The sequence below is a fragment of the Mandrillus leucophaeus genome, unplaced genomic scaffold, assembly GCF_000951045.1.
Source record: "Mandrillus leucophaeus isolate KB7577 unplaced genomic scaffold, Mleu.le_1.0 Scaffold578, whole genome shotgun sequence".
NCBI lineage: Eukaryota > Metazoa > Chordata > Mammalia > Primates > Cercopithecidae > Mandrillus > Mandrillus leucophaeus.
Window position 1 is genome coordinate 1,301,287 of NW_012106230.1, and position 24,117 is coordinate 1,325,403.

General features: G+C 39.8%; 1 protein-coding gene across 1 annotated transcript in view; it reads right to left on the reverse strand.

Moving 5' to 3' along the window:
* Positions 1-24,117, reverse strand: part of LOC105552915 (putative fatty acid desaturase 2-like protein FADS2P1) — a 38,293-nt gene that overhangs the window by 3,478 nt on the left and 10,698 nt on the right. The window contains exons 2-10 of the mRNA XM_011998737.1: positions 22,470-22,580; positions 19,549-19,746; positions 18,111-18,212; positions 11,314-11,439; positions 8,203-8,263; positions 2,353-2,429; positions 2,060-2,157; positions 958-1,054; positions 137-216 (exon numbers count right to left, since the gene is read on the reverse strand). Coding sequence (XP_011854127.1) covers positions 137-216; positions 958-1,054; positions 2,060-2,157; positions 2,353-2,429; positions 8,203-8,263; positions 11,314-11,439; positions 18,111-18,212; positions 19,549-19,746; positions 22,470-22,580 — 950 coding nt within the window. The remainder of the gene's footprint in view (positions 1-136; positions 217-957; positions 1,055-2,059; positions 2,158-2,352; positions 2,430-8,202; positions 8,264-11,313; positions 11,440-18,110; positions 18,213-19,548; positions 19,747-22,469; positions 22,581-24,117) is intronic.

Genomic DNA, 24,117 nt, shown 5'->3' on the forward strand with positions numbered 1-24,117 from the left:
TTGCTAATAGAAAGATAGCAGCCTGTAGAAAATGCTGGTTCTCTGAGACCTTGAGCCTAGGGCCTGATCTGGATTATATATGGGGATGTTATAAGTGACTGCACTTGCCCTACTAAGGACTATTCTTGTTACTCACTGGTGCTCGATTTGGAAGTTCAGGTGCCCAGTGAACCAGTCATTGAAAAAGGACTGTTCAATATTACAGGTGGCCAAGACCTGCAAAGAAAAAGCTTGTATTAGTTATAAATGAGCCCAAGTGTCAAACAAAGAAAATATTTGAGACCACCTTTGCAAAATTATGACAGTAAGATAAATCTGACATAGTTGACTACATCTTGCTTCTGATCTCCAGGCTGTCCTTTGTAATTCCTGGGTGTAGGCTAAGCTGACTTTGGGAGGAACTTATTTTGTAGTTTAACCTTAAAGCAAGGATGATAGTAGCCCTTCCCAAAACTAAACTGCTTTTGTATAACTAATAAAAGGCCATAATGTTAGGATTGTGAGAGGGGCCTGAATTCTGCTAAGATGGAGGCATAGTTTCTATAATTCTTTACTGCTCAGGAGTCATGCGGCCAGAGGTGACAGGATTTGTGACTTTCCCAATTGTGCTTGTAGATAACATCACTATTATAGAACCTAAGATTAATTTTTTGAGATGTTTTTCAGACTGTCCCCACTCGGACCCATGCATGACTCATGACTTGATGGGTTCTGTGGCCCCACCCAAAGGTGGACTGGGAACATTCTCCACACCCCTATAATTTCTTCCCCAACCGTCAACTAGCACCCATTTCCTAGCCCTCTTCCCATCAAATTGTCCATTGATACAGTTTGCCTGTGTCCGCACTCAAATCTCATCTTGAATTGTAATCCCCATAATCCCCGTGTGTCAAGGGAGGGACCGGGTTCTAAATCAGTGTGGTTAGAAAGATTCTCCCCGAGGAACTCCATCATTACCTGAGTGCTGAGCCAGTCTCGGTTCTCCTCTGTGCTCATTCTCATTGGTATGTGGCTCATCTGGGTAACATATGCAATCCAAGGACTTTCAAGAAACCTTTTGGAGGAATAAAAGGAGGAAGTGATGACTGTTTAGGGTGTTTCAGTAGCAAGCACTGGGCTTGCATAACCCCTGGTAGAACTGGTTGAGCACTGGAGGAAATGAAAGAGACTCAAAGTTTCCAGTAAAATGGTGATCTTTCTTTTTCTTCTCTGAAAGACCTTTATATCAAGAGATGACACACTAAGCATTCAGCCACATGACTGCCAAATGTATGGGAGCAGAACCTCTAAAGTTTTCTGTAGCTCTAGTGCAAAGATCAAAACCACTAGGGAAATTTAAGGGCACATGCAAACTGGTTGACAGCCTGGGCTTTGTCGTCAGATAAGAGCTGGATTCAAGTTCTGTTTCGGCACTGGCCTTGGCTCTTACTTGCTCTTACATGCCCTTGGGCCTATGATTTAATCTCCTTAAACTTCAGTTCCTTTAGCAGAAAAATGAGCATGATACTATCTACACTGCAGCATTGTGTGAGGATTACATCAAATAAGATAAAGCATGTAAAGCCTTTAACAAAGTGTCTGATGCATAGTAGCTATCATTATTCTTATAATTATTTAGGACTTAGAATAACTTGACAACAGAATGAGGGAGGATTACATTGGAAAAGTGGAGAGGACTATTCAAACAAAAATGCATTGGGAAAACCTCTAGTCATAAAATAACTTAAAAAAAAATTCCTTCCCTGTCATTCTTTGGTAGGGATTACTATGTCTACCTAGATTACAGTTTTAAGGATTTAGGATTCAATTGAAATGCTTCCTTTAAGAATCCAGGACGTGGGTAAAAATGGGGATTGGGCAAATTTTTTTTTGCAAAGGGCTCGTCTTATTCAACTATTTGAACTATTTTTTTTTCACATTTGCTTAAAAACACCTCAGCTGCAAGAAATGGGGCATGATGTCATAATCTAATCTGTTTTAAAACTGATGACAAATAGCTCTGATGGGGAAGGATCTGACAAGGATCATTTGGATTACCGAAATAAAATAGTATTCTTACTTGACCAAATAGATGAGCAACACAGTCCCAAAGATTCCATAGTATGGGCCAAATGTGATGAAATATCGGATGTAAAAGCTGCTAACCCAGGCGATGTCCTGCAGAGAAAAGCACTTGAAAGTTATACACCCTGAACATGATTTCATTTCTGCTTCATTGGCTTGGGGTCCCTTCACATTCTGGCTGAATCTTATGCCTTGTTATTCAAGGAAGCTATATCTGGAGAGGACACAGCATTTTCATTTTCCCTCTTCTACTTGGTCTAGTTTCAGAGAATGAGCCACATTACTCACCACCCAATATCTTCGAAGGTACATCACTTGCATAGATTGCAGGTTGAAATATACTGGCATAAGGAGTGGGAGCCCAACTGAAATAGAACAAAAAATGATGCTGAATAAATAAACAGAATGTGTTCATGTGTATTTAATGTTTAGCTCCCACGTAGAAGTGAGAACATGCAGTGTTGGGTTTTCTGTTCCTGCGTTAGTTCACCTAGGATAATGGCCTCCATCTCCATCCATATTGCTGCAAAGGACATTATCTTATTCTTTTGAATGGATGTGTAGTATTCCGTGGTGTATACGTACCACATTTTATCTAAGCAGTCTACCATTGATGTGCATTTAGGCTGATTCCGTGTCTTAGCTATTGTGAGTAGTGATGCCTCCTGAGACACACAATTTATCTGTATAACAAACGTGCACATGTACCCTTGAAACTAAAATAAAAGTAAAAAGAGGAAAATCACCTGTAATCTTACTACCCAAATATTACCATAAACATTTTGAATATAGATATATTAATATATGTTCTAAAAATTGCTATTATGCTACCTATAGTACTGTTTGGTACACTACCTTTAAAAATAAAGCATATCCTGACCATCTTCCCATTTCTCTAAATATTTTCCAGCATCCTTTTTTTTTTATTATTATACTTTAAGTTTTGGAATACATGTGCAGAACGTGCAGGTTTGTTACATAGGTCTACACGTGCCTTGGTGGTTTGCTGCACCCATCAACCCATCATCTATCTACATTAGGTTGTTCTCCTAATGTTATCCCTCCTCTAACCCCCAACCCACCAACAGCCCCTGGTGTGTGATGTTCCCCTTCCTGTGTCCGTGTGTTCTCATTGTTTAACTCCCACTTATGAGTGAGAACATGCGGTGTTTGGTTTTCTGTTCCTGTGTTAGTTTGCTGAGAATGATGGTTTCCCGCTTCATCCATGTCCCTGCAAAGGACATGAACTCATCCATTTTTATGACTGCATAGCTTTCCATGGTATATATGTGCCACATTTTCTTTATTCAGTCTAACATTAATGGGCATTTGGGTTGGTTCCAAGTCTTGGCTATTGTGAATAGTGTTGCAATAAACATATGTGTGCATGTGTCTTTATAGCAGAATGATTTATAATCCTTTGGGTATATCCCCAGTAATGGGATTGCTGGGTCAAATGGTATTTCTGGTTCTACATCCTTGAGGAATCACCACACTGTCTTCCACAATGATTGAGCTAATTTACACTCCCACCAACAGTATAAAAGCATTTCTATTTCTCCACATCCTCTCCAGCATCTGTTTTTTCCTGCCTTTTTAATGATCACCATTCTAACTGGCATGAGATGGTATCATATTGTGGTTTTCATTTACATTTCTCTAATGACCAGTGATTATGAGTTTTTTTTCATATGTTTGTGGGCTGCATAAATGTCTTCTTTTGAGAAGTGTCTGTTCATATCCTTTGCCCACTTTTTGATGGGGTTGCTTGTTTTTTTCTTGTAAATTTGTTTAAGTTCCTTATAGATTCTGGATATTAGCCCCTTGTCAGATGGCTAGATTAAATAAATTTTCCCCCATTCTGTAGGCTGCCTGTTCACTCTGATGACAGTTTCTTTTGCTCTGCAGATGCTCTTTAGTTTAATTAGATCCTGTTTGTCTATTTTGGCTTTTGTTGCCATAGCTTTTGGTGTTTTAGTCATGAAGTCTTTGCCCATGCCTATGTCCTGAATTGTTTTGCCTAGGTTTTCTTCTAGGGTATTTATGGTTTTAGGTCTTATGTTTAAGTCTTTAATCCATCTTGAGTTAATTTTTTATAAGGTATAAGGAAGGGGTCTAGTTTCAGTTTTCTGCATATGGCTAGTCAGTTTTCCCAACACCATTTATCAAATAGGGAATCCTTTCCCCACTGCTTGTTTTTGTCAGGTTTGTCAAAGATCAGAAGGTTGTAGATGTGTGACATTATTTCTGAGGCCTCTGTTCTGTTCCATTGGTCTATATATCTGTTTTGGTACCAGTACCATGCTGTTTTGGTTACTGTAGTATAGTTTGGTATACTTGTAGTATAGTTTGAAGTCAGGTAGCATGATACCTTCAGTTTTGTTCTTTTTGCTTAGGATTGTCTTGGCTATATGGGCTTTTTTTTTGTTCCGTATGAAATTTAAACTAGTTTTTTCTAATTCTGTGAAGAAAGTCAGTGGTACCTTGATGGGGATAGCATTGAATCTACACATTACTTTGGGCAATATGGCCATTTTCATGATATTGATTCTTCCTATTCTTGAGCATGGTATATTTTTACATTTGTTTGTGTCCTTTTTTATTTCCTTGAGCAGTGTTTTGTAGTTCTACTTGAAATGATCCTTTATGTTCCTTGTAAGTTGTATTCCTAGGTATTTTCTTATCTTTGTAACAGTTGTGAATGAGAGTTCACTCATGATTTGGCTTTCTGTTTGTCTATTATTGGTGTATAGGAATGCTTGTGGTTTTTGTATATTGATTTTGTATCCTGAGACTTTGCTGAAGTTGCTTATCAGTTTAAGGAGATTTTGGGCTGAGATGATGGGGTTTTCTAAATATACAATCATGTCATCTGCAAACAGAGACAATTTGACTTCCTCTGTTCCTATTTGAATATGCTTTATTTCTTTCTCTTGCTTGAATGCCCTGGCCAGAAACTTCCAATACTATGTTAAATAGGAGTGGTGAGAGAGGTTGTCTTGTGCCAGTTTTCAAAGGGAATGCTTCCAGCTTTTGCCCATTCAGTATGATATTGGCTGTGTGTTTGTCATTAATATCTCTTATTATTTTGAGATACTTTCCATTAATACCTAGATTATTGAGAGTTTTTTAGCATAAAGGGGTGTTGAATTTTATTGAAGACCTTTTCTGCATCAATTGAGACAGTCATGTGGTTTTTGTCATTGGTTCTGCTTATGTGATGGATTACATTTATTTATTTGTGTATGTTGAACCAGCCTTGAATTCCAACTTAATTGTGGTGAATAAGCTTTTTGATGTGCTGCTGGATTTGGTTTGCCAGTATTTTAGTAAGAATTTTCACATTGATGTTCATCAGGGGTACTGGCCTAAAATCTCATTTTGTTGTTCTGTCTCTCCCTGTTTTTGGTATTAGGATGATCCAGCATCTGTTTTGTGATTACTGTGTTGTATTTTTATAACGTACTTAATAAATTTATTAAATAAATCCAGTAAATGTATTTAATTAAAAAATGTGACCCCAATGCAAGTGAGCAGGAGTCTATCTCCTTAATGCAGCATTCCTGGAATGCTGGCCCCAAGGAAAGATGCAAGTGGAGATCCACGGCCCCTTCCTGGACTGCAATGGGCATTTCAAGTCTAAAAGACGGGGCTAAGAATTAGATCAGTAGCTCCAGGTTCAAGCTGCCTCAAAGAAGCTAGGAAAGCTTGGGAGATTTGAGTCATTTTTGATGAAGGCATCCCTGAACAGCTTCTGCTACCAGCTTTCAAGTGTTTTCAAGGTCCTTGGAGTCCTTCAGTCTCCCTGGATCTTTGGGATTTAGCCCCATTATAGTGTGTTGAGGTGTCAGAGATGAAGAAGGTATACTTGTTTCCTAGTCAGAGTTATTTACCTGCCTTTTCCCCAGCATCACTGAGGCTTCCCAGGCACAGAGGATCCTTAAGGAGATCCTCTGGCTTTTGACAAAGGCTGTCTCCCTGGTTAAACTTTAGTTAGGATCCTTTGAGCCCTCTTTCTCAACTAGGCCTCATCCTTGGCCTACGAGAATTGCAGACTCTCAGCACAAATGATTTCATCCACTCTCCACACTAAGAAACTTGAACAAACACTAGCATAGTTCCTCAAAGCTCAAGGCTGTCTCTCTGGGAGAATCCCAGCATCCTTGAAGTTTTTACCTGAGAAAGTTCAGGGCTGCCAAAATAATTTACTGTTTATTCTGGCAAGTGTCTGACTATAGGCACCTGACATCCCTTTTTATAGAGCATTTACTTTAGGACACTGACAATTATAAATCCTTTGTGTCTTCTTTTGAGATGTAGCTTCTACACTCCAGAAATGTATTTCTCAAGGGCCTGGTAACAATCTCTTTGAAATGTAGTCATCAAGAAGGATGGGGCTCTTATCTGTCAGTCTGTTTGGGAGGATAGGAGCCTAACTTTGATAAGTACCAGTTAGCAGACACAGACAGCCTGGACAAATCTTACCAACCAGCTCCTCCACCCCCACCCCATCTCCCAGTGTCTTTCAGTACTTTTCCTTTAGCATGCTCCAGCATTTAAAAAGCCTCTCTCTCACTTTTGCGTCAGGAGAATTAAGCTCGGTTTATGGTGAAGTCTCTCTCCCCTAGTGCGATAGCCTGAATATGATTTGTCTTGCTGCCTTTAACAACTGTCTGGTTTTGTTTCTTTTTGACAGTTTGAGTACGACTCATTTGTAACCGAGATGTTAAGCTAGCATTTGCCGGGCAAGGCCACAATAAAGCAGCTCTTGGTGGTGGTAGGGTGGTTTGTGAAGTGGGCATTTTGCAGTGAATTCACACCATTCCCTCATTTCTCATAGGGTAAGGGCATATTGTCCCACTTCAGACAGGGGAGGTAAACATATGTTTCTCAGGAGAGTTCAGAGAAGAAACTCCAACAGGGTTTTCTTTTCCAGACACACATCTAGTCAGGCTGGGAATCAGCTACCTTTTAAAAATGGGGCACCAATGTCCTCATTCCTCTTTTAGATTTTGCAAGAGCAGCGGGGCAGGTGACGAGTGCAGGATGGGGAAGGCTGAATTCCCACTGTAGAGGATCCAGCAGTGATGGTCGACCTCACACTTCAAAAAATTTGCCCCCTGCTATCTTCCTCTGGCATGATAGGGGTGGCCATTTGTGGCCTACACGTGGGCAAATCAGATCATCTGCAACTATGTTTCTCAAGCCCAGCACTGCTGACAATTTGGGTGAGATGATTATTTTTATGAGGGGCTTCCTTTGCATCGCAGAATGTTTAGCAGCATCCCTGGCTTCTATCTACTGACTACCAATACCTTCCCTCTTCCTCTGTTGCGATAACCAAAAAAATATCTTTTGATATTGCCCCGGGAGGCAAAATTGCTCTGGTTGAGAACAACTGGACTACAGGAAATGTTTGGTTCTTTCCCTGATTTTGGTTTATTCCCCAGATACATGTTTTAGTTGGGCAGATTTGGGGGTTTCTTGAAAGCTTTTTTTGTGAGCTGTTATGAGTTTGATATTGGTTAAGAGCAGTCTTTGCTTATGATGTTCTTTTACTGGTATCAGATTTACGCAGCTACCTGTATTTTCCTTCAAACTTGACCCACATGCCCACACTCAGATATATATGTCTCATGCCTTCCCACAGCTATATGCAGGTCATGGGAGCAGACAGCTTTCTTCCACACAAGAGCACCGCAGGTGCCCTTTGTTCCCCGGCCTCTCCATTTCTGGTGTCACACTGTCAATGCTTCAGATTTATCTCTCCATCTCTACTTCCTCCCTACCCAAACACCATTATTCTTTTCTCTTGATAGATGTTTGGTCTTTCCAGAATGACAGTCCTAGATGCAGGTCCCTTGACTGGCAGCCTGGCTTCCCTCCCTCACTGGGTATCTCCCTCCTTCCCCATCCAACTCTCAGAGTGATGAGGTGCTGTTTAAAAAGGCTGTTTATTTTTCCATTTCCCTTTGCAGATTTCCACCCCAGGGAGTCTGAAATAAGACATGCTGCTTTGCTCAATAGCAATAGGACGTGGGCCGGTCTCTGTGAGAGCATTCCAATTGTGACTTCTGCCTTGACAAGTACTTGCTTCAAGGAAATGGGATATAAGGAATGTGGCTCTGGGAGACTCACCCATGTAGAAGTACAGGTGCTGCTTTTCATAGTTGATGTATTTGATTTTCTTCTTGCCGTACTGAATGGAGAGAGAATAAAACAAAAATAAGAGACCATACTTCTGGTCATCACACTCAAGGATGCATGTGTGTGTGTGTGTGTGTGTGTGTGTATGTGTGTGTGTGTATGTGTGTGTGTGCACATGCTTGTGTGTGTCTAAAATCTTTATGGAAAGAGCCATCTGATCAGTGCTCATTAGCTTTCAAGTCTGAGGCACTAGAAGAACCAGAACCAGGATGGGAGGAAGAAATATTGTGGCCACGTCTTGCTTTCATTATATGTGGGTAATTCTATCACAAATGGAATATTCCATTGGACTGTAGGAATTGTATCATTTTTTTGTTCCTGTGGGAATCATTTTGAATTTTTTTTCCTCTTTATGTGAGGTGGAATGGTCACTGAAATGGGACATTTCTGAGTTTTTCTTGTGCTTCTTCAACTATGGCATTTAGGATTCTGCTCCATATTCATTCATTCATCCAACAGATGTGTGATTCATTCATCACAGTCAAGAATTTTCTTTTAAATTCATTCATCCAAAAGATACTAAATGGTAATACGATAAAATATATAGTCATGGCCCCTCCTGTCTGTCTCATCTTTCTTCTTTTATGTTCTCATCATGGAAGTCACACTATCATTTATTATCTTAGCCCATGATGATAGTACATATAATATTTATTATACATTATATAATTACTATATAATAATATAATTATAATATTACATTCACTACTGAGAATTTGATTCATTTTCTAGGAGTCTCCTTAGTTAATCTGGCATATATTCAGGGCACAAAGGCAGCAAACGCTTTGAAAGGAGGATAGAAGTAATGGTTATATCTCTGGTATCTAGCAGACACTCAATAAATGTTTACTGAAGGAATTAATGAGTAAATGATAATTCACACTCACTCTGTATTTTTGCCTGTGTTCATTCAGTTAAAACTCTGGGCAGGTTTGACTCTTGCTATCTCCTTTCCTTTGATATCTTTCCTCCTATGTACAGATTTCTTGTATTTGGATTTTGTAGTTGGTCCTTCCTTCTCTTATTGTCAAAAATTATAAGAAATATCATAGTGATAAGGTAATAATAGCTATTTGCAGTTATTCCTAAACCTTTAAACATTTTAGTAGCAGGAAACATGGTAAAGGGACTAGTTGGAAGTGTGTGGGAGTGAACAAACCATAATGGACAGATTGTGAGTATCAAAAGGAGGATTCTGTCTTCCAGGATATAAGCACGGGACATAGAAGAATTAATAAATGCTTGCTGAAGAAACTTAACATTTGAATAAAGTGTTAGAAAGGCAGACAGTAAAGAAGGAAGAAAGGAAAAGCCCAGGGCTGATTAGAAATGTTTTTGATGTGAAACTACTGAATTTTAGAGTTTAAATAAATAATTTTAAATAATGTCTTGTGAGTAGCTTTGAAATTATATTACATAGAACTCTCATGTTTTAGGGATATCCCAGGAGCAGCTTGAGAACTTGGAGAGGGAACCTCTATTGTTTATGAAGAAGTAGCATGGGTACTGAAAATAGCTCTACAGAAGGCATGTCTGAACTCAAGCTGCTTCACAAACTTCCCTGAGACAAACTCCCTTGCTCTGTAGGAGGAAGGGGAGATATGAGGGGACAACTGGAGAAATCAATACTTTACAATTCTAATGATGATCATAGAAACCCACAAACATCAGGGAAGTCCAACGTGTTTGCAGAATCATTGTCAAAAGCAACTGATTTGTGATCACATCACCAAGAATTTTTTCAAAGCAAGAGACCTTATTTTCTCTTTCAGCTAGGGAAAAGGGTGAGTCTCCCAAAGATGAAAAAAACTACTTTCAAGAAGTTGCACAATATTTGGTTAATGGACCAGACAGGCAACAACTGAGGAGGCTACACCGTTTTATTTTTATAAGACTCCTAGCCTTTCTAGGAGATAGTGACCTCTTCCCAAGTATCTGACTCTCAGGTACTTCACTTGAGGGGAGGCACTTTTCTTTGGTTATCCTTATACCTCCTTTGCTTAAGAAAGACTCCCTCCTCACTTTGGGAGGCTGAGGTGGGCGGATCACGAGGTCAGGAGATCAAGACCATCCTCGCTAACACAGTGAAATCTCGCCTCTACTAAAAAAGAATATTAAAAATTAGCTGGGAGTGGTGGCGGGCACCTGTAGTCCCAGTTACTCGGGAGGCTGAAGTAGGAGAATGGCACGAACTCAGGAGGTGGAGCTTGCAGTGAGCCGAGATTGCGCCACTCTACTCCAGCCTGGGCGACAGAGCGAAACTCTGTCTCAAACAACAAAAAAAGACTCCCTCCTAAAAATCTTGGTAACTGATGTTGTCCTTTACATGATGGTTTCAAGTTGAAGTTTTAAAAAGTAATCATTAACTGAGAAATTCTGAAGATGACTTTCCCCTTCCTTTTTCTGTTGTTTAAGAAGCTCAAATTACAGGTGAGACCTCTAGCTCTCTTCCATGGCATTTGGGCTGTAGTTCATGTATAAATGCACCAAAATGAACATGAACGAAATATAACAGCATAGAGTCTTCTAACTGGGCTAGAATTAGTTGAGATAACTAGGTACGTGAATATACGTGACCTAGTGCTTATTGAATATATTGACCTACATTCTCTCAGTGAATGTTTCTCCACGCCCTGTTTAAACCTCAGACAGTCATTGCAACCCCAGTCATCTGGTTCCACGATCTAACACTGGCTTGTATTGCCTCAGAGAAAATGACAGGCACTGGGCAGGGACCCATCTGTCACTGAGATTGCTCAAACAGAGTAATGTGGATTCCCATATTTCCTGCTGTGGGAGGTTGGACTGGATGATCTTTAAGGTCATAGACTTAAAGGTTACGACTCTAAATGCCCTCGTATTCTTACAACCCCAGATTCAGTTATTTCAAATCTATATTTTGAGCCTAAAAGAAGGAGAAATGTTGTCAGATTGTGTGTGAAGCCAGAATTTCTGGCTTGATTTTTCCAAGGCAAGGCTGTAAGCCTTTCCAGGAACCACTTCCAGGAACATTTCCCCAGTGCTCAAGATTTCTAAGTGTACCTTGACAGGTTGTGAATCTCCGAGCAGAAAAAGTGGGCCCATGTCAATATCCGGGTCTTTGGGGTAGATGTTCGGCTTTACGTGATGTTGAAAGTGCCGGTAATTCCACCAGTTTGCTGACAGGCCCTGAGGAGAAGAGAGGGCTCGTTACTTGAAATAATTCTTTCCTGAAATACCCTTCACTCTCAGAGTTTTCTGCATGCATCCCCCAAGTCAAAATAAGACATCTGAGTTTCTCTAGCTTGCCTCCACTGCTGAGCCACAGCATGACTCATCGGACAGAGGCACTCATAGCTTACAAAGAAATAAATCTCTGGTCCAGAAACTCAACTTTAGGCTAACAGTCTTGGTAATGAAAATCATAAAAGCTGGTTGAAAAGAAATGTTTTCCCATCCTTCTCTTATTTGATCTTCATTAAAAAAAAAAGCTGAAGGTAGGTGGGGCAGAGAGAATTGTTTCTATTTTACATATAAAGAAGACTTAGCTCCGAGACTTTAATTAGTTCTGGGGAAAAAGAAGCGGCCCCAGGTATCTTACTTCAATGAGTGTTTCAAAGAATCATGGATCTGAAGTGATCTCCTTGGGGGGCTTGGCTCAGATCCTTGCATGTCTCGGTTTCAATGCTCTCATACAAAAATAAATGAGAATAAAAAGATTTTAGCTGATGCCAAGCTTGAGTCACCTCTGATTAGGTTGTTTGTGATTTTTTTTTTTTTTTTTTTTTTTTACCATAGAAAGTCTGAAATTTTAATAGAGCAAATAATTTGGAGGCACATCAACCTAGTTACATATACCAGATGTATAAATACTGCTGCATGTTTTGGGCAAGTCACCCAACCTCTTTGAGGCTCAGTTCTATCTCCGGTAAATAACATAAGCACATTTACGTCTGTGGGTGGTCTGGGGAGTTATGAGATGACGTATGTAAAATGTTGGCATGCTGGGATATTCAGTTTTTCCTCCTTTATGTTAATCATTTACAGAAGAATGAGCAGCCGTAGTAGTTTTTTATTGCATATTTGACATAGCTTAGCAGTCTATGCATGTACTAGTCCGCTCTGTCCAATGCAATAGCCATTAGCACAGTGGCTATTGAGCAACTGAGCACTTGAAAAGCGACCGAATAAAGACAAGCCGTAAGCATAAAGCACCTACTGGATTTTGAAGATTCAGTATGAAAAAAGGAATGTAAAGTAGTTCAATAATTTTTACATTGATTACATGTTGAAATAATACTATTTTGAATATATGTGGAGTAATAAAGTTACCTTTTAAATATGACTATTAGAAAATTTGAAATGCAAGTGTCATTTTAATGTGGTGCATTGTATTTCTGTAGGAGCATGCTGGTCTGGACACCAAACATCTGTAGTAGAAGGGGATGGCTCTTTATTTGAATATCTGTGAGCATTAGCATTGTGTTTCCATAGTCTTCGTTGCAGTTGTTTCTTAGCAACCCCCATCTCATTCCCAATTAACATTCCCTAACCTTCTTGCAACCCTCCAGCCTGAGTCTATATCCTGAATCATATGCCTGAATGGGGACTTTCCAAATATATATATATGTGTGTGTGTGTGTGTATATGTGTGTGTGTGTGTGTATATGTGTGTGCGTGTGTGTGTGTGTGTGTGTGTGTGTATATATATATATGGATCTCTCTCTCTCCTCCTCACCCAGAAGCGGGGGGGACAGAAATTGTTAAGTATAGTTTGTGACACATTGAGCTTGAGTATCATGAAATATCATATATACATGATATATATGTGATATATATATTTTATATATATATATATATGGATAGTTCATGATGCTTAAGCCTCAACATGTCACAAACTATACTTAACAATTTCTGTCCCCTCTTCTAGGGCCCCATCAGTGCTCTGTGTTTCTTCCATCAAATTGCATACGATGGGTACAAAGTTACAGCTAGACAGGAAAAATGAGTTTGGCATTCTATTACACATTAGGGCAAGGGTCCCCAACCCCCAGGTCACGGACCAGTACCAGTCTGTGGCCTGTTAGAAACTGGGCTGAATAGCAGAAGGTCAGTGGCAGGCAAGCAAGCGAAGCTTCATCTGTATTTACAGCTGCTCCCCGTCATTCTCATTACAGCCTGAGCTCTGCCGCCTGTGAGATCAGCTGCAGCATTAGATTCTCACAGGAGCACGAATCATGTTGTAAACTGCACATGTGAGGGATCTAGGTTACATGCTCCTTATGAGAATCTAATGCCTGATGATCTGTCACTGTCTCCCATCACCCCAGATGGGACCCAGTAGTTGCAGGAAAACAAGCTCGGGGCTCCCGCTGATTCTGCATTATGGTAAATTGTATAATTATTTCATTATTACAATCTAATAATAATAGAAATAAAGTGCACAATAAATGTAATGTGTTTGAATCGTCCTGAAACCACTCCCCACCCACTGGTCCATGGGAAAATTGTCTTCCATGAAACTGGTCCCTCGTGCCAGAAAGATTGAGACCCACTGCAGTAGGGTGACTGTAGCTAACGATCAGGTATTATATATTTCAAGATAGCTAGAAGAGAGGATATTGAATGTTACAACAAAGAAATGATAAATGTTTAAAGTGATGAATATGCTAACAACCTTGACTTGATCATTATACAACGTACATACGCATTGAAACATCACACTGTACCTCATAAATACATACAATTACTATGTGTCGATTATAAATAAAAATAAAATAAAATGATAAAAGATTTTTTAAATTGCATATGAGCCACTTACTCTTATAATTGTGTATTTATTCACACATTCATTATTTATTTTGAATTATGTCCTAGGTGTCAGATAGTTACTGAGCTAGGCATTTGGAACATAAAGATAAACATGATAAAATGAGGTTTCCACACTTAGGAAACATATAATCCAATGGAAGTAGTAGATAACTGAACAAGGACAATGTGATGAGATATTCTCCTTTTCAACTAAGTCCCCTGAGAGCCAATGTTTGGTCTCTTCCGCCCGCTGACTGTACTCTTTTAGCCAATGACTATCTGTGGTGGTGAGCAGTAATGTGGGAGACTGGCTTTGATTCATGATACTACGGGGAGCAGATCTTAACAGGTAAAGCTTAGAATAATGGTCAAGTAATTATGGGTGTGATCCAAATAAGCGCCTTCTCTTGGCCCCTCTTTCTGGAAGCCACTATTGCCAGAGACAAGGGAAACAAAATACTCCACAGGCAAGAGAGGATTATCAGCTGCCCGCCAAATAGGCTGCCCCTTCCCCAAATTCTAGGCAGGAACAACCCTGTCATTCCACATTTCCACGTTAGGTCTATTCTCAGTGCAGTAGAAAAAGGGCAGGGAACATCACACACCGGGGCCTGTCTGGGGCGGGCGGCTCGGGAAGGGATAGCATTCGGAGAAATACCTACTGTAAATGACGAGTCGATGGTGCAGTAAACCAACATGGCACATGTACAGCTGTGTAACAAACCTGCAGGTTGTGCACATGTACCCTAGAACTTCAAGTATAATAATACTACTAATAATAAAAAGAACAAACCCAGGCTTTGGAATGAGACGAACCTGAATTTAATCCCTACTTGGCTATCTATTTAGGTGTGTGACTTTGGGCAATTTCCTCATCTATAAAATGGATGAGGCCTCTGAGGGGATTGCAGAAAATAACATGCTTGACACTTTCCTTTTCCTTACCAAAATAAAATGTTTTAGGATGTCATCATGGAATCAGTATAGGCCAGATTTTCTAGGAAGATCTTAATTTCAAATGTTCTGTCCCACTATCCCTGTAATGAGACTTGATTCTTAGTTTTTTTATATGTGCATACTGACGAATAAGAAAAATATGCTACAAGGAGTCCATTTTGATTTTAGTATTTCACAGTAGTCCAAAATGTATGCAAACATTTCATGGTTTATTTTGGGAAGTGCTCTTTTATTGTGCAAACACTGGAAAGACCAGAGCATATATATTTTTTCTCAGTTGGTGAATGAAAATTCTAAAGAATCTCCATATTGGTGCCTTTTGCAGGAGGTGGTTGGGGGAGGCAATTGACATGAGGTTAAGTTTTAAACTTTAAAATTGTATGCATGTCTAAGGCGGGGATGTTGCTGTTTACATTATAATTTTCTTTGTTACACCCTCCCTGCCCACCTTTCCTCTCCACAGGTAGTTTTCTCTCCTGCACATAGTTGAAGCCAATGTTCATTTTGCTCATGAGTCACTGTTTTTGCCTGCAAAAAAGGCAGAGTACACTTGATTTGCTTTTAGAGCCATTTCCAATTTTCTTACTCAGTTCACAAGTCATCAAGGTTATATTCATTTCGACTAGTGCAAAATTGTGTCTGGAGACACAGCTTAGGTAGAAATAGCTGTGTACAAATCTGGATCAATGGGAAACCAGTGATTTATTTTTTAAAGTGCCAGCATGGGTGGGGCTGATCTGAAATATTTCACATACTGGCACTGAATCCACTGCCAGCTACCTCCAGGGCAGATGAGTCTTACCTTTCCTCTGACTCCTCAGAACAGAGGAGGAAAAATGGGCTGGCCTATTACCTGAAACTCACAATAGCGTAAGAAACCGCCTCTGCTTTTATTCTGTGGTAGGTATCTCTGAGTGAATTCAGAAACAGCCTCATCTATCTCACGATGGTGAAGAGAGGGTGGAATAGAATGCCCCTAGGAATTTTCTGGTCAAATGTGACCTGTCACATGAAATAACAACCTATTATTCATTCTAACTATTTTGGGGGACACGTCTCAAAATCCAACTCTGTGTTATCCGATTGACTTAAGGCTCAAACTGATCAGTGGGAGAGAGGGTAGGTAAAAGTAGGTGATTCCAGGTACCTTGCAACTCAGTGATGATGTGATTTATCTCCATCTTCTTAATACTTCAGTGATTAAACATTTTTCTTATTGATTCTGAGTCTTCATTTTGATTATGGAAAGACTGTTCCTAGGTTAGTAACCACTAACCATTATTAAGCATTTCCTGTATGCTAGACACTTGGTTGAGCATGCCACATGAGCATTGAGTATAATCCTAACAACATCCTAATCAGGTTGAAGCCATCGTCTATCCTCATTTTACAGTTGAAGAAACTGAGGTTCAAAATCATTAAGTAATTTGTTCAAAGTGACCCAGCTCGTGAGTGCATGAATTCTCACAGAAGGCGGGTTCGTTTTTGCAGGTTCGAATCACCTGGGGAACTTTCAAAAAACACTGATGTCTAGACTCTACCAGAGATGAATTTAGAATATCTAGAGATGGTGCTTAGGCATCAGGGCTTTAAAAAATAAGTTCTTGAGGTGGCTCCAAATGATAGCCAGCATTGAGCAGCTCTGCTCCAGTGCCTGCAGTATTTAGTGCTGTGCTATGAATTCTCCACTGACTAGTTTATGGCCATTGGCTTAAATACTTAACCCCTCTGAACATGAATTTCAACTGAAAACTAGGAGTACTATGTCCTCATGTCATTAGAATTACTTGAGAAAAAAGCCTAACGGGACTAGTTCTGAACCCGGCACTTGTCAGGCTCACACAATGTGAGTCCCCATCTGTGCTTCTGTATCATTTGCTGTGAGTAGTTACTGCTCACTACTCTCTGTGGGCCTGACTCCAGCATTGTCTTCACTCTTTCATTAGTTGGCTACTTCCAAGCCACTACGGGCTGGGGAAGCAGATAACCAGAATGAGATATAGGTATAAAATCACTGTGTTAGGGAAGAACTAATAGGCTCTGAGTCAGTGCCCGTGGGTTTTTCCTAAGGGGTCCTGGTTTGAACACAAGGATTTGGTTTAGTGGAAGGCTCACAGGCATTTGCTTCCCTTCTAGGCCAGAGTACATAGTGACCAAAACCTAGAAAGTTCTAGAAAAGCAGAGATCTAGTTTAACTCCTAGTACTACTGATGGGAATACTGAGGGCCAGAGATAGAATGTGATTTACTAAAGATCACACAATGAGTACAGTCAGAGCCAGGGCTGGAAGCCATGCTTGGAAGTCCTGCACTGTTAACTGGTTCATTCATTCATTCATTCACTCACTCATTCTTTCTTTTTTTCATTCCTTCATTCAACAAATGCTTATTGAGGCGCTCCATGCGCCAGGCAGTCTCCTAGGTGCTGCATTGCAGTGGTGCATAGGACAGTGTACCTGCTTCCTGGAGCCCAAGTAAGCGGGGATAAGACCAGCTGTCATATCACTACCTGCTTTTTCCAGCAGTCTGGATTTTGCAATCCTCCACTCTTGAACAGAGCCACCTGGCTTTTCCTGACTAGTCTTTCTGTTCACTAGTATCTGTTTTGCATCTTTTCCTTTATTTCTTCATAGCTGCCCCCTCCTTGCCCCCACCCCAGGACTAATCAGGCTTGCTGGTCTCCCCTAGCTTCCCAACAATAAACCTTCACATCCCTTCTAAGAATATTCCCACTTATGATTCCACAATGCACATCGTCATTTTTCGAGGCACACACTTTCTTCTATGAGGTGATTCCTTAGGGCAGGGGGATGCCAGGGATTCAGCCAAAGAGTCTACCAGGGCAATACAAAATATAAGAGTTTCTTAAACAGAACTAAATGAATCCTCACAAAAAATTTAAAATTCTCATTTCACACATATTTTATGATGTTGTATTATATATGAGTATATATTATCTACCTTGTCAGTACACTGACATTTATTTGTGGGGTATCGCAAACATTTTTTACTGATATCCATGCACAAACATGGGAACCACTCCTTAGGGACTCATGTTCAGGAATCCCCCTCATGCTCCCTGACGTCCCATACCTTGAGATGGCACATCACAAATTTATGCATCACGTGATTCCACTTGGACTTCTTAAATATGGAAAGGTGCCCCACGTCATGCTGCAAAAATGAGCTCTGGGCCTAGGAGAGATGAAGTTACTGTTAGAGAAATTGGGACCCTAACAAGAAATCAATCAATGAGTCCCGTATTAGATTCACAACCTTATTTGAGAACAGTGGGTGGTCTTGTTTGACCTCCAGCCAAAATTAGTTTCTATCTCCCAGACACATCCTGCCTGATCTTTCCAACTTTTATGCCTTTGTTGTCTCAGCCTGCAAAGATGTCCTTGTCACTTTCAAAGGTTTCCAGGATGGAGTGCAAAGACCATGGTCTTTGGTGTCAGACAGATTTGAATTCTAAACTGTTCTTCACCATTAACGAGCTTCACGACTCTGGGCAAGTTACTCGGTAGCTCTCACCTTCAGTTCTTCATTTGATAAAAGGGGCCACTAATACCTGACTCACGGGGTTGTTGTACTACTTATGTATATGTAAAGTGTCCAGCTTATGCTATGCACTAAACAAATATTTGTTTCCTTTCTTGTTTCCAAAAGTCACTTTTCAAGAAATAAAACAAGATGATTTAAGAAAAAGAATTAACATCCAGAATTCTGGAACCTGGAAACACACTGCAGTTAATTCTCTACGAAACCCTTTCCAATGATTCTCATGAGAATTAAATGATGCTCTTTTCTGCTCCAACAGTACATGCTTGTTCCTTTCCTGAGGATTAATAGCATTGAATTGTGCCAGGCAGTGTGTTTAGCTGTTTGTGAAGGACTATTTCCTCCACTAGATGAGTTCTCTCAGGAGCAGGGAGCATGTTGACTTTTCCTTTGTATCGACAACATGGTATCATGCTCATAGAAGGCTATGTTCAGAGATTCATACTTTATTCAACAAAGATTTATCAAATGCCCTGCTAAGTGTCAGTTGCTATTTGTCATTTATGAAGGAACTCACACGTTCTTATTCTCTATAGGATATAACCTCTGCCCTTGAAGAATTCGTGGTCTGATGCATTGATAAATGTTGATTGGTTAAAGAATGAAAGATAAATATGCGTGTTGCATGGCAAAGAACAGAACTTAAATCACTGAGATGGTGGGGATAAAACAGGGCAAAAAGCAGCAATTGTCATTAATTAAACATTTACCATAGGCCAGACACTGTGCTTTATGTTTTACACATTTGCCTGATCAGTCCTCCTTAGCATAATTCCACATTCATTATTATCCTCACTTTAGAGAGGAGAGAACCAAAGCCCAGTGAAGCTTGGTCACTTGCTGGGAAGTGCCTGACATTGATGAGTACCTTGCCAAGAAGTGTCAGGCAGCAGCTGGCACCAATCTAAAGAGAGAAGAAATTCTGAGCCTTTTTATGACGACGCTGCCTGGGCTTAGTATACCTGCTTACCTGAGAAATTGTGAGAAGAAAGGAAATGAATATAGTAACAGGCCAGCCACTGCCAAAATGATACAGTAGTAGCCACGCCAGCATTTCCAACATTAAGATCTGGGCAAAGTGAAGAAAGAAGAACCCCAGGTTGGCATGGAACATGTTCATAGACTCTATGATCCTCCGCAATTCTTGGAAATCTTTCACCAACTGTGACTATGAAACAAATATTCAAAGAGTAAATTAGCTCCTTCAGGGGAAAGGGAATACAGATGAACATAATTAATAATTTATTTTATTAGTTTTGTATACATCTCTATTAACAGAATTTTATTAATACATTTAATTGTCCAGAATTAAAACCCCAAAACAATGAACCAGCAAATAAAACCTTCAAAAAAGTTTATGAAAAGTTTTTGTTGTTTTCTGCAGAAGTGAAAGATGAATAATGACTTGTAAACTGTCCTAAACCTGTTATGGAATTCAGAATTAGATTTTTTCAGGGGAGGGGGAAGGAGAGGAGAGTGCGGTAAAGAGATACGTACGCCTAACAGTCGCCTTTTAAACCACCAGGATTATTTCAGGTGTTGAGTGAGCTCTGGTTCTGTTTGGGGGAACTTGGTCATCTATATGGATCTGTGTTACCATAGTTACTGGTATAGTTTACAAAGTACTTTCCAGGTCATCAGTTGCTTAATGTGTGGAAAGGGTTATTTCATGGAAGATGGAGATCGTAGAACAATGTAGTTCACCTAGATTAGCTCTCAGGATGAATTTTCTGAGAGCTGCTTAGTGGATACCCCAAAACAAGGCAGGGCTTATTAGTGTGTGTGTACTCAGTTGGAGAGGTCTCGTTTAAGGGCCCTGTGTGTGTGTGCATGTGTGAGTGTGCATGCACAACATCAGCATTGGTTTACAAACTTGCACAACATATTGGGGGGCACACAAGGTTGGAAAGAAATATCTCTTGGCTTATTGACTATTATGGACTCGAAACTAGGACAGCTGGGAAAGTGACCAGGTTATGAGAAAGATAACAGCGTTGTACAGATGTAAGAAAGGAGAAACGTTAGAAACAAAATAGAAAGAGCTATGAAAATAATTCTAGAAGCCAAAAGTTTCAAAATTCACAGACACAACTTTTAAAAGACCCATTGCCTGGCAAAAGTTCTGGATAGGCTCATCTCCCAAGCCCCATCAATCTTACAATTCTTGTGGCCACAGATTATTTTAATCATTAATATTAACTTGTTATCTCTAGGGTGCCTCCAGCCTGGTCATCTTTTGCAAAACATTTATTGCAGAGTTGAGGGAGATCAGCAAAACCCAGAAGAATGACTGACTTGAAGTTATCAACGAGTCAGTGACAGGTGGTGAACTTAAACCTACACCTGACACCGAATTTTATGCTCAAATACTAATTTTCTATATACAGCAAGTAAAATATCCCCACAAATGTATTAAGGAAAATTTATGGTAGACCTTTATCTCTGGAGACCAACACTCTTTCAGATAATGATGATCTGATAGGTCTCAGTCCTTAGTGGGATTTTATTTTTCTTAACAGAAAAAATTTAGGAAAAACAATAAAGATTTGCATCACCTTCAATTTTTAACCTAGAGCTACCTGACCCAAATGATGGGGACATATCTGAAAGTTTTAAAATGACTAGTACCATCATCAGTTCATGATTATGATAATAAGTAAAATTTATTGAGCATTTACTGTGTTCCAGGCACTGTTCTAAGCACTTTCAATGATGACTTTAATTCTTTCAATTGTTTTCCCAATAACTCTCATAAGGTTGGTACCATTGTTTTCGGTATCCTTATAGGGGGAGAAACTGAGCCAAAAGAGGTTTGGGAACTTGCCTAGACTCACACAATTTGAGAATGGCAGGGTTGGGGCGTGAGTGCAGGCTGTCCATCCTACCAACCCACTCTTCGGAACAGAGCTGTGCTGTGGGATAAACATGGGCCTAAAGAGTGAGCTTAACTATTAGTCTCAGATTTGCCCATAACCAGTTCTGTGTCCTCAGATTAGTCCTGCTCCCTTTGTGAGTCTGTTTCTTCATTTTTCAAAGAGGGAAAAAGTCCTTGCTCCCGCTGCTTCACAGTGGTTTATGGATCCACACATTGTACAAATTATTTCAAAGGGCTTAAGACTCAGGCAAATGTAAGCTATTACAAAAAATAAATTTCAAAAAATGGAATTAATCAATATTAAGTAAAATTCCTCTTAGCGTTATGTAAAACCATCCCAATGAGTTTTTAGTCCTATGGAGACTCTGTCCTTTAGAAGACAGTATTCATGTAGTCAAAATATTAAAGAAAGAATGGCATTTATCCTTGGGAATACCTAAGGGATTGGAGACAGAGAGAAGTGATCTAGAGTCTCAGCTCTTTGATACACCAGCTGTCAGACTTTTAGAAAGTAATTTATTTTCCCTGAATGATAATCTCCCCAAATTTACAAAGGCTGTGGTTAGGATACAGCGACATCTTTCAATCAGTAGCTGTTTTTGGAGTTTCTACTACATGTTGATCCTGTGAAAGGAGGTCTTCAGGACACAGGGATAAGAAAAGTGGACAGTTTCAGCTCTCATGCAACTTAGTTGGGCTGGGAACATAGACATAGACATAAAGCATAATTACAAGCAGTCAATGAAAAGGAAATTATATCCATAAGTTCCCTGGCATGAAGTAGGTGCTTAGAGACATGAAATTACTGTTTGATGAAGGGCCAACAATTTCCTTCTTTTGCTTCACAAAGGTTTAAGAGTTCTGATGATCTAAAGAAAAAGGCATTGTTTGGAAATACGTGGACTCCACCCGTTGACTCTACTGTGGTCCCAGGCTTCACAGAAAACTGTTAACTGGCTTTAAAATATGCCTTGTCTCCATCCTTCTACACTCCTGGATCCTGACATCTCACTCACATTTTTGTGTCTTTCCTGGCTATGCTCTCCTGGGGCAAGTTCTCCAATGAGCAGTGGCTTCAGGTACAACTGCACAATGTCAGGCTCTGGATGCATGGCCCTGAAGACATCCTGTAAATCAGAGATACCTGTTAGAGGCTTCGAAGAGACATGCTTATCCACAGATTAGTTCCTTTACTTATCTTGTCCTGTGCTCAATCTGGGAATCAGCACAGATCTCATTGCAGAGGATTTGCTTGTAACTCCAAGTTGATGTTTCAAGTTGATTGATCAAAATTATCCCTGAAAACCACCTCTGCGAAAGCTTCCTGCTGGAGACCCACCTACTATGTGTACTGCTTCTCTAGGTATGACCCACACAGTCAGGGGATCCTGGAGCATTCATGAGATCATGATTTTATTTGTCACTAGAAGAAATAATGGACTTTATGGGTTGGGATAAATCTTTACAAAAGTCCAGCATCAGTGTAAATGTGAAATTTGCTCATACTATCTGAGACAGTGCAGCAACTAAGATTGGCTATGCAAATTATATCTTCCATTGAGGGCTCTCTCTGGGTTCTTGGCCAAAGCTCAGGGGAATAAGGCCCCTTGAATTAGTTAATTCTAGAGAAGGACAGGTTACAGTTGATGATGGCTTAAGGCAAAGGCATGAGAGATTATAAGAACGCAGCCTTAGAGCCCTGGGTGGTCTAAAATAGTACATCTTTGGCTAAGCTTGTCACTGAAGGAGTCTCCTCACTCTCTATTAAAAAGATGCTGTGTTGGCCTGTGCAGAGACTCGGTGACAGCCAGAAGCAGAATAGAAGTGACAAACTATATTTTTCTATCTCAGGTGCGTGTTAAGTAGCAATTCCATATGGCTATGAGAAGCAGTGATGATGCCTATATCCTACTTATGTTTGGAAGAAAGACAGTCTTCTCTTCCAGGGATTTAAATTGTTTTCGGAAAGAGAAAGATTTTCCAAGAGGGAGATGCTAGACTTGTTGCTATTATGGTTTGGAGATGGCAGCAATTAAAAATGAAGAAATATAACCAAAGTTGTAAATTGTATACATGAAGCCATACAAATTACTCTGCAGTGGTGGTGTTGCATTATACTGATTACGAAAGTGGACCCTGGAGCCAGCTTTCCTACATGCAAATTCTGGCATTGCTACTTACTAGTTAAGTAATTGTAGGCAAGTCTCTTGAATTGCCTGTGATGCTTCTATATTCTCTTCCCTAAATGGGGGCGATAATAATAGCCGGCCAATTCATAAAGTTATTATGAGGATTAAGTAAATTAATAATAATGCCAATGGCATTTACTATGTGTTAAATACACATCAGATATATTTCTTATGTGTATACCTCCACTGATAAGAACCCACTACCTACCTTCTCTTCAATATTCAGAGGTTTCCTCCCTTTACCTCAATGCCTAATGTGGAGTGAGCTTTGAATTATATTAGAGAATATAATGAGTGCTACATTTTCAAATACTAAATCAACTTTAGATATATCCAAGAATTACATAGGAGCCTACTTATTATTGTAGTATTATAATAATGCTGTACTATAATATAATTACTTATGGAAGTAAGAAGTTATTTTTATAATTAACAAGGTTAATTAGAAGGATACAATATCAACTCTTTAGACTTA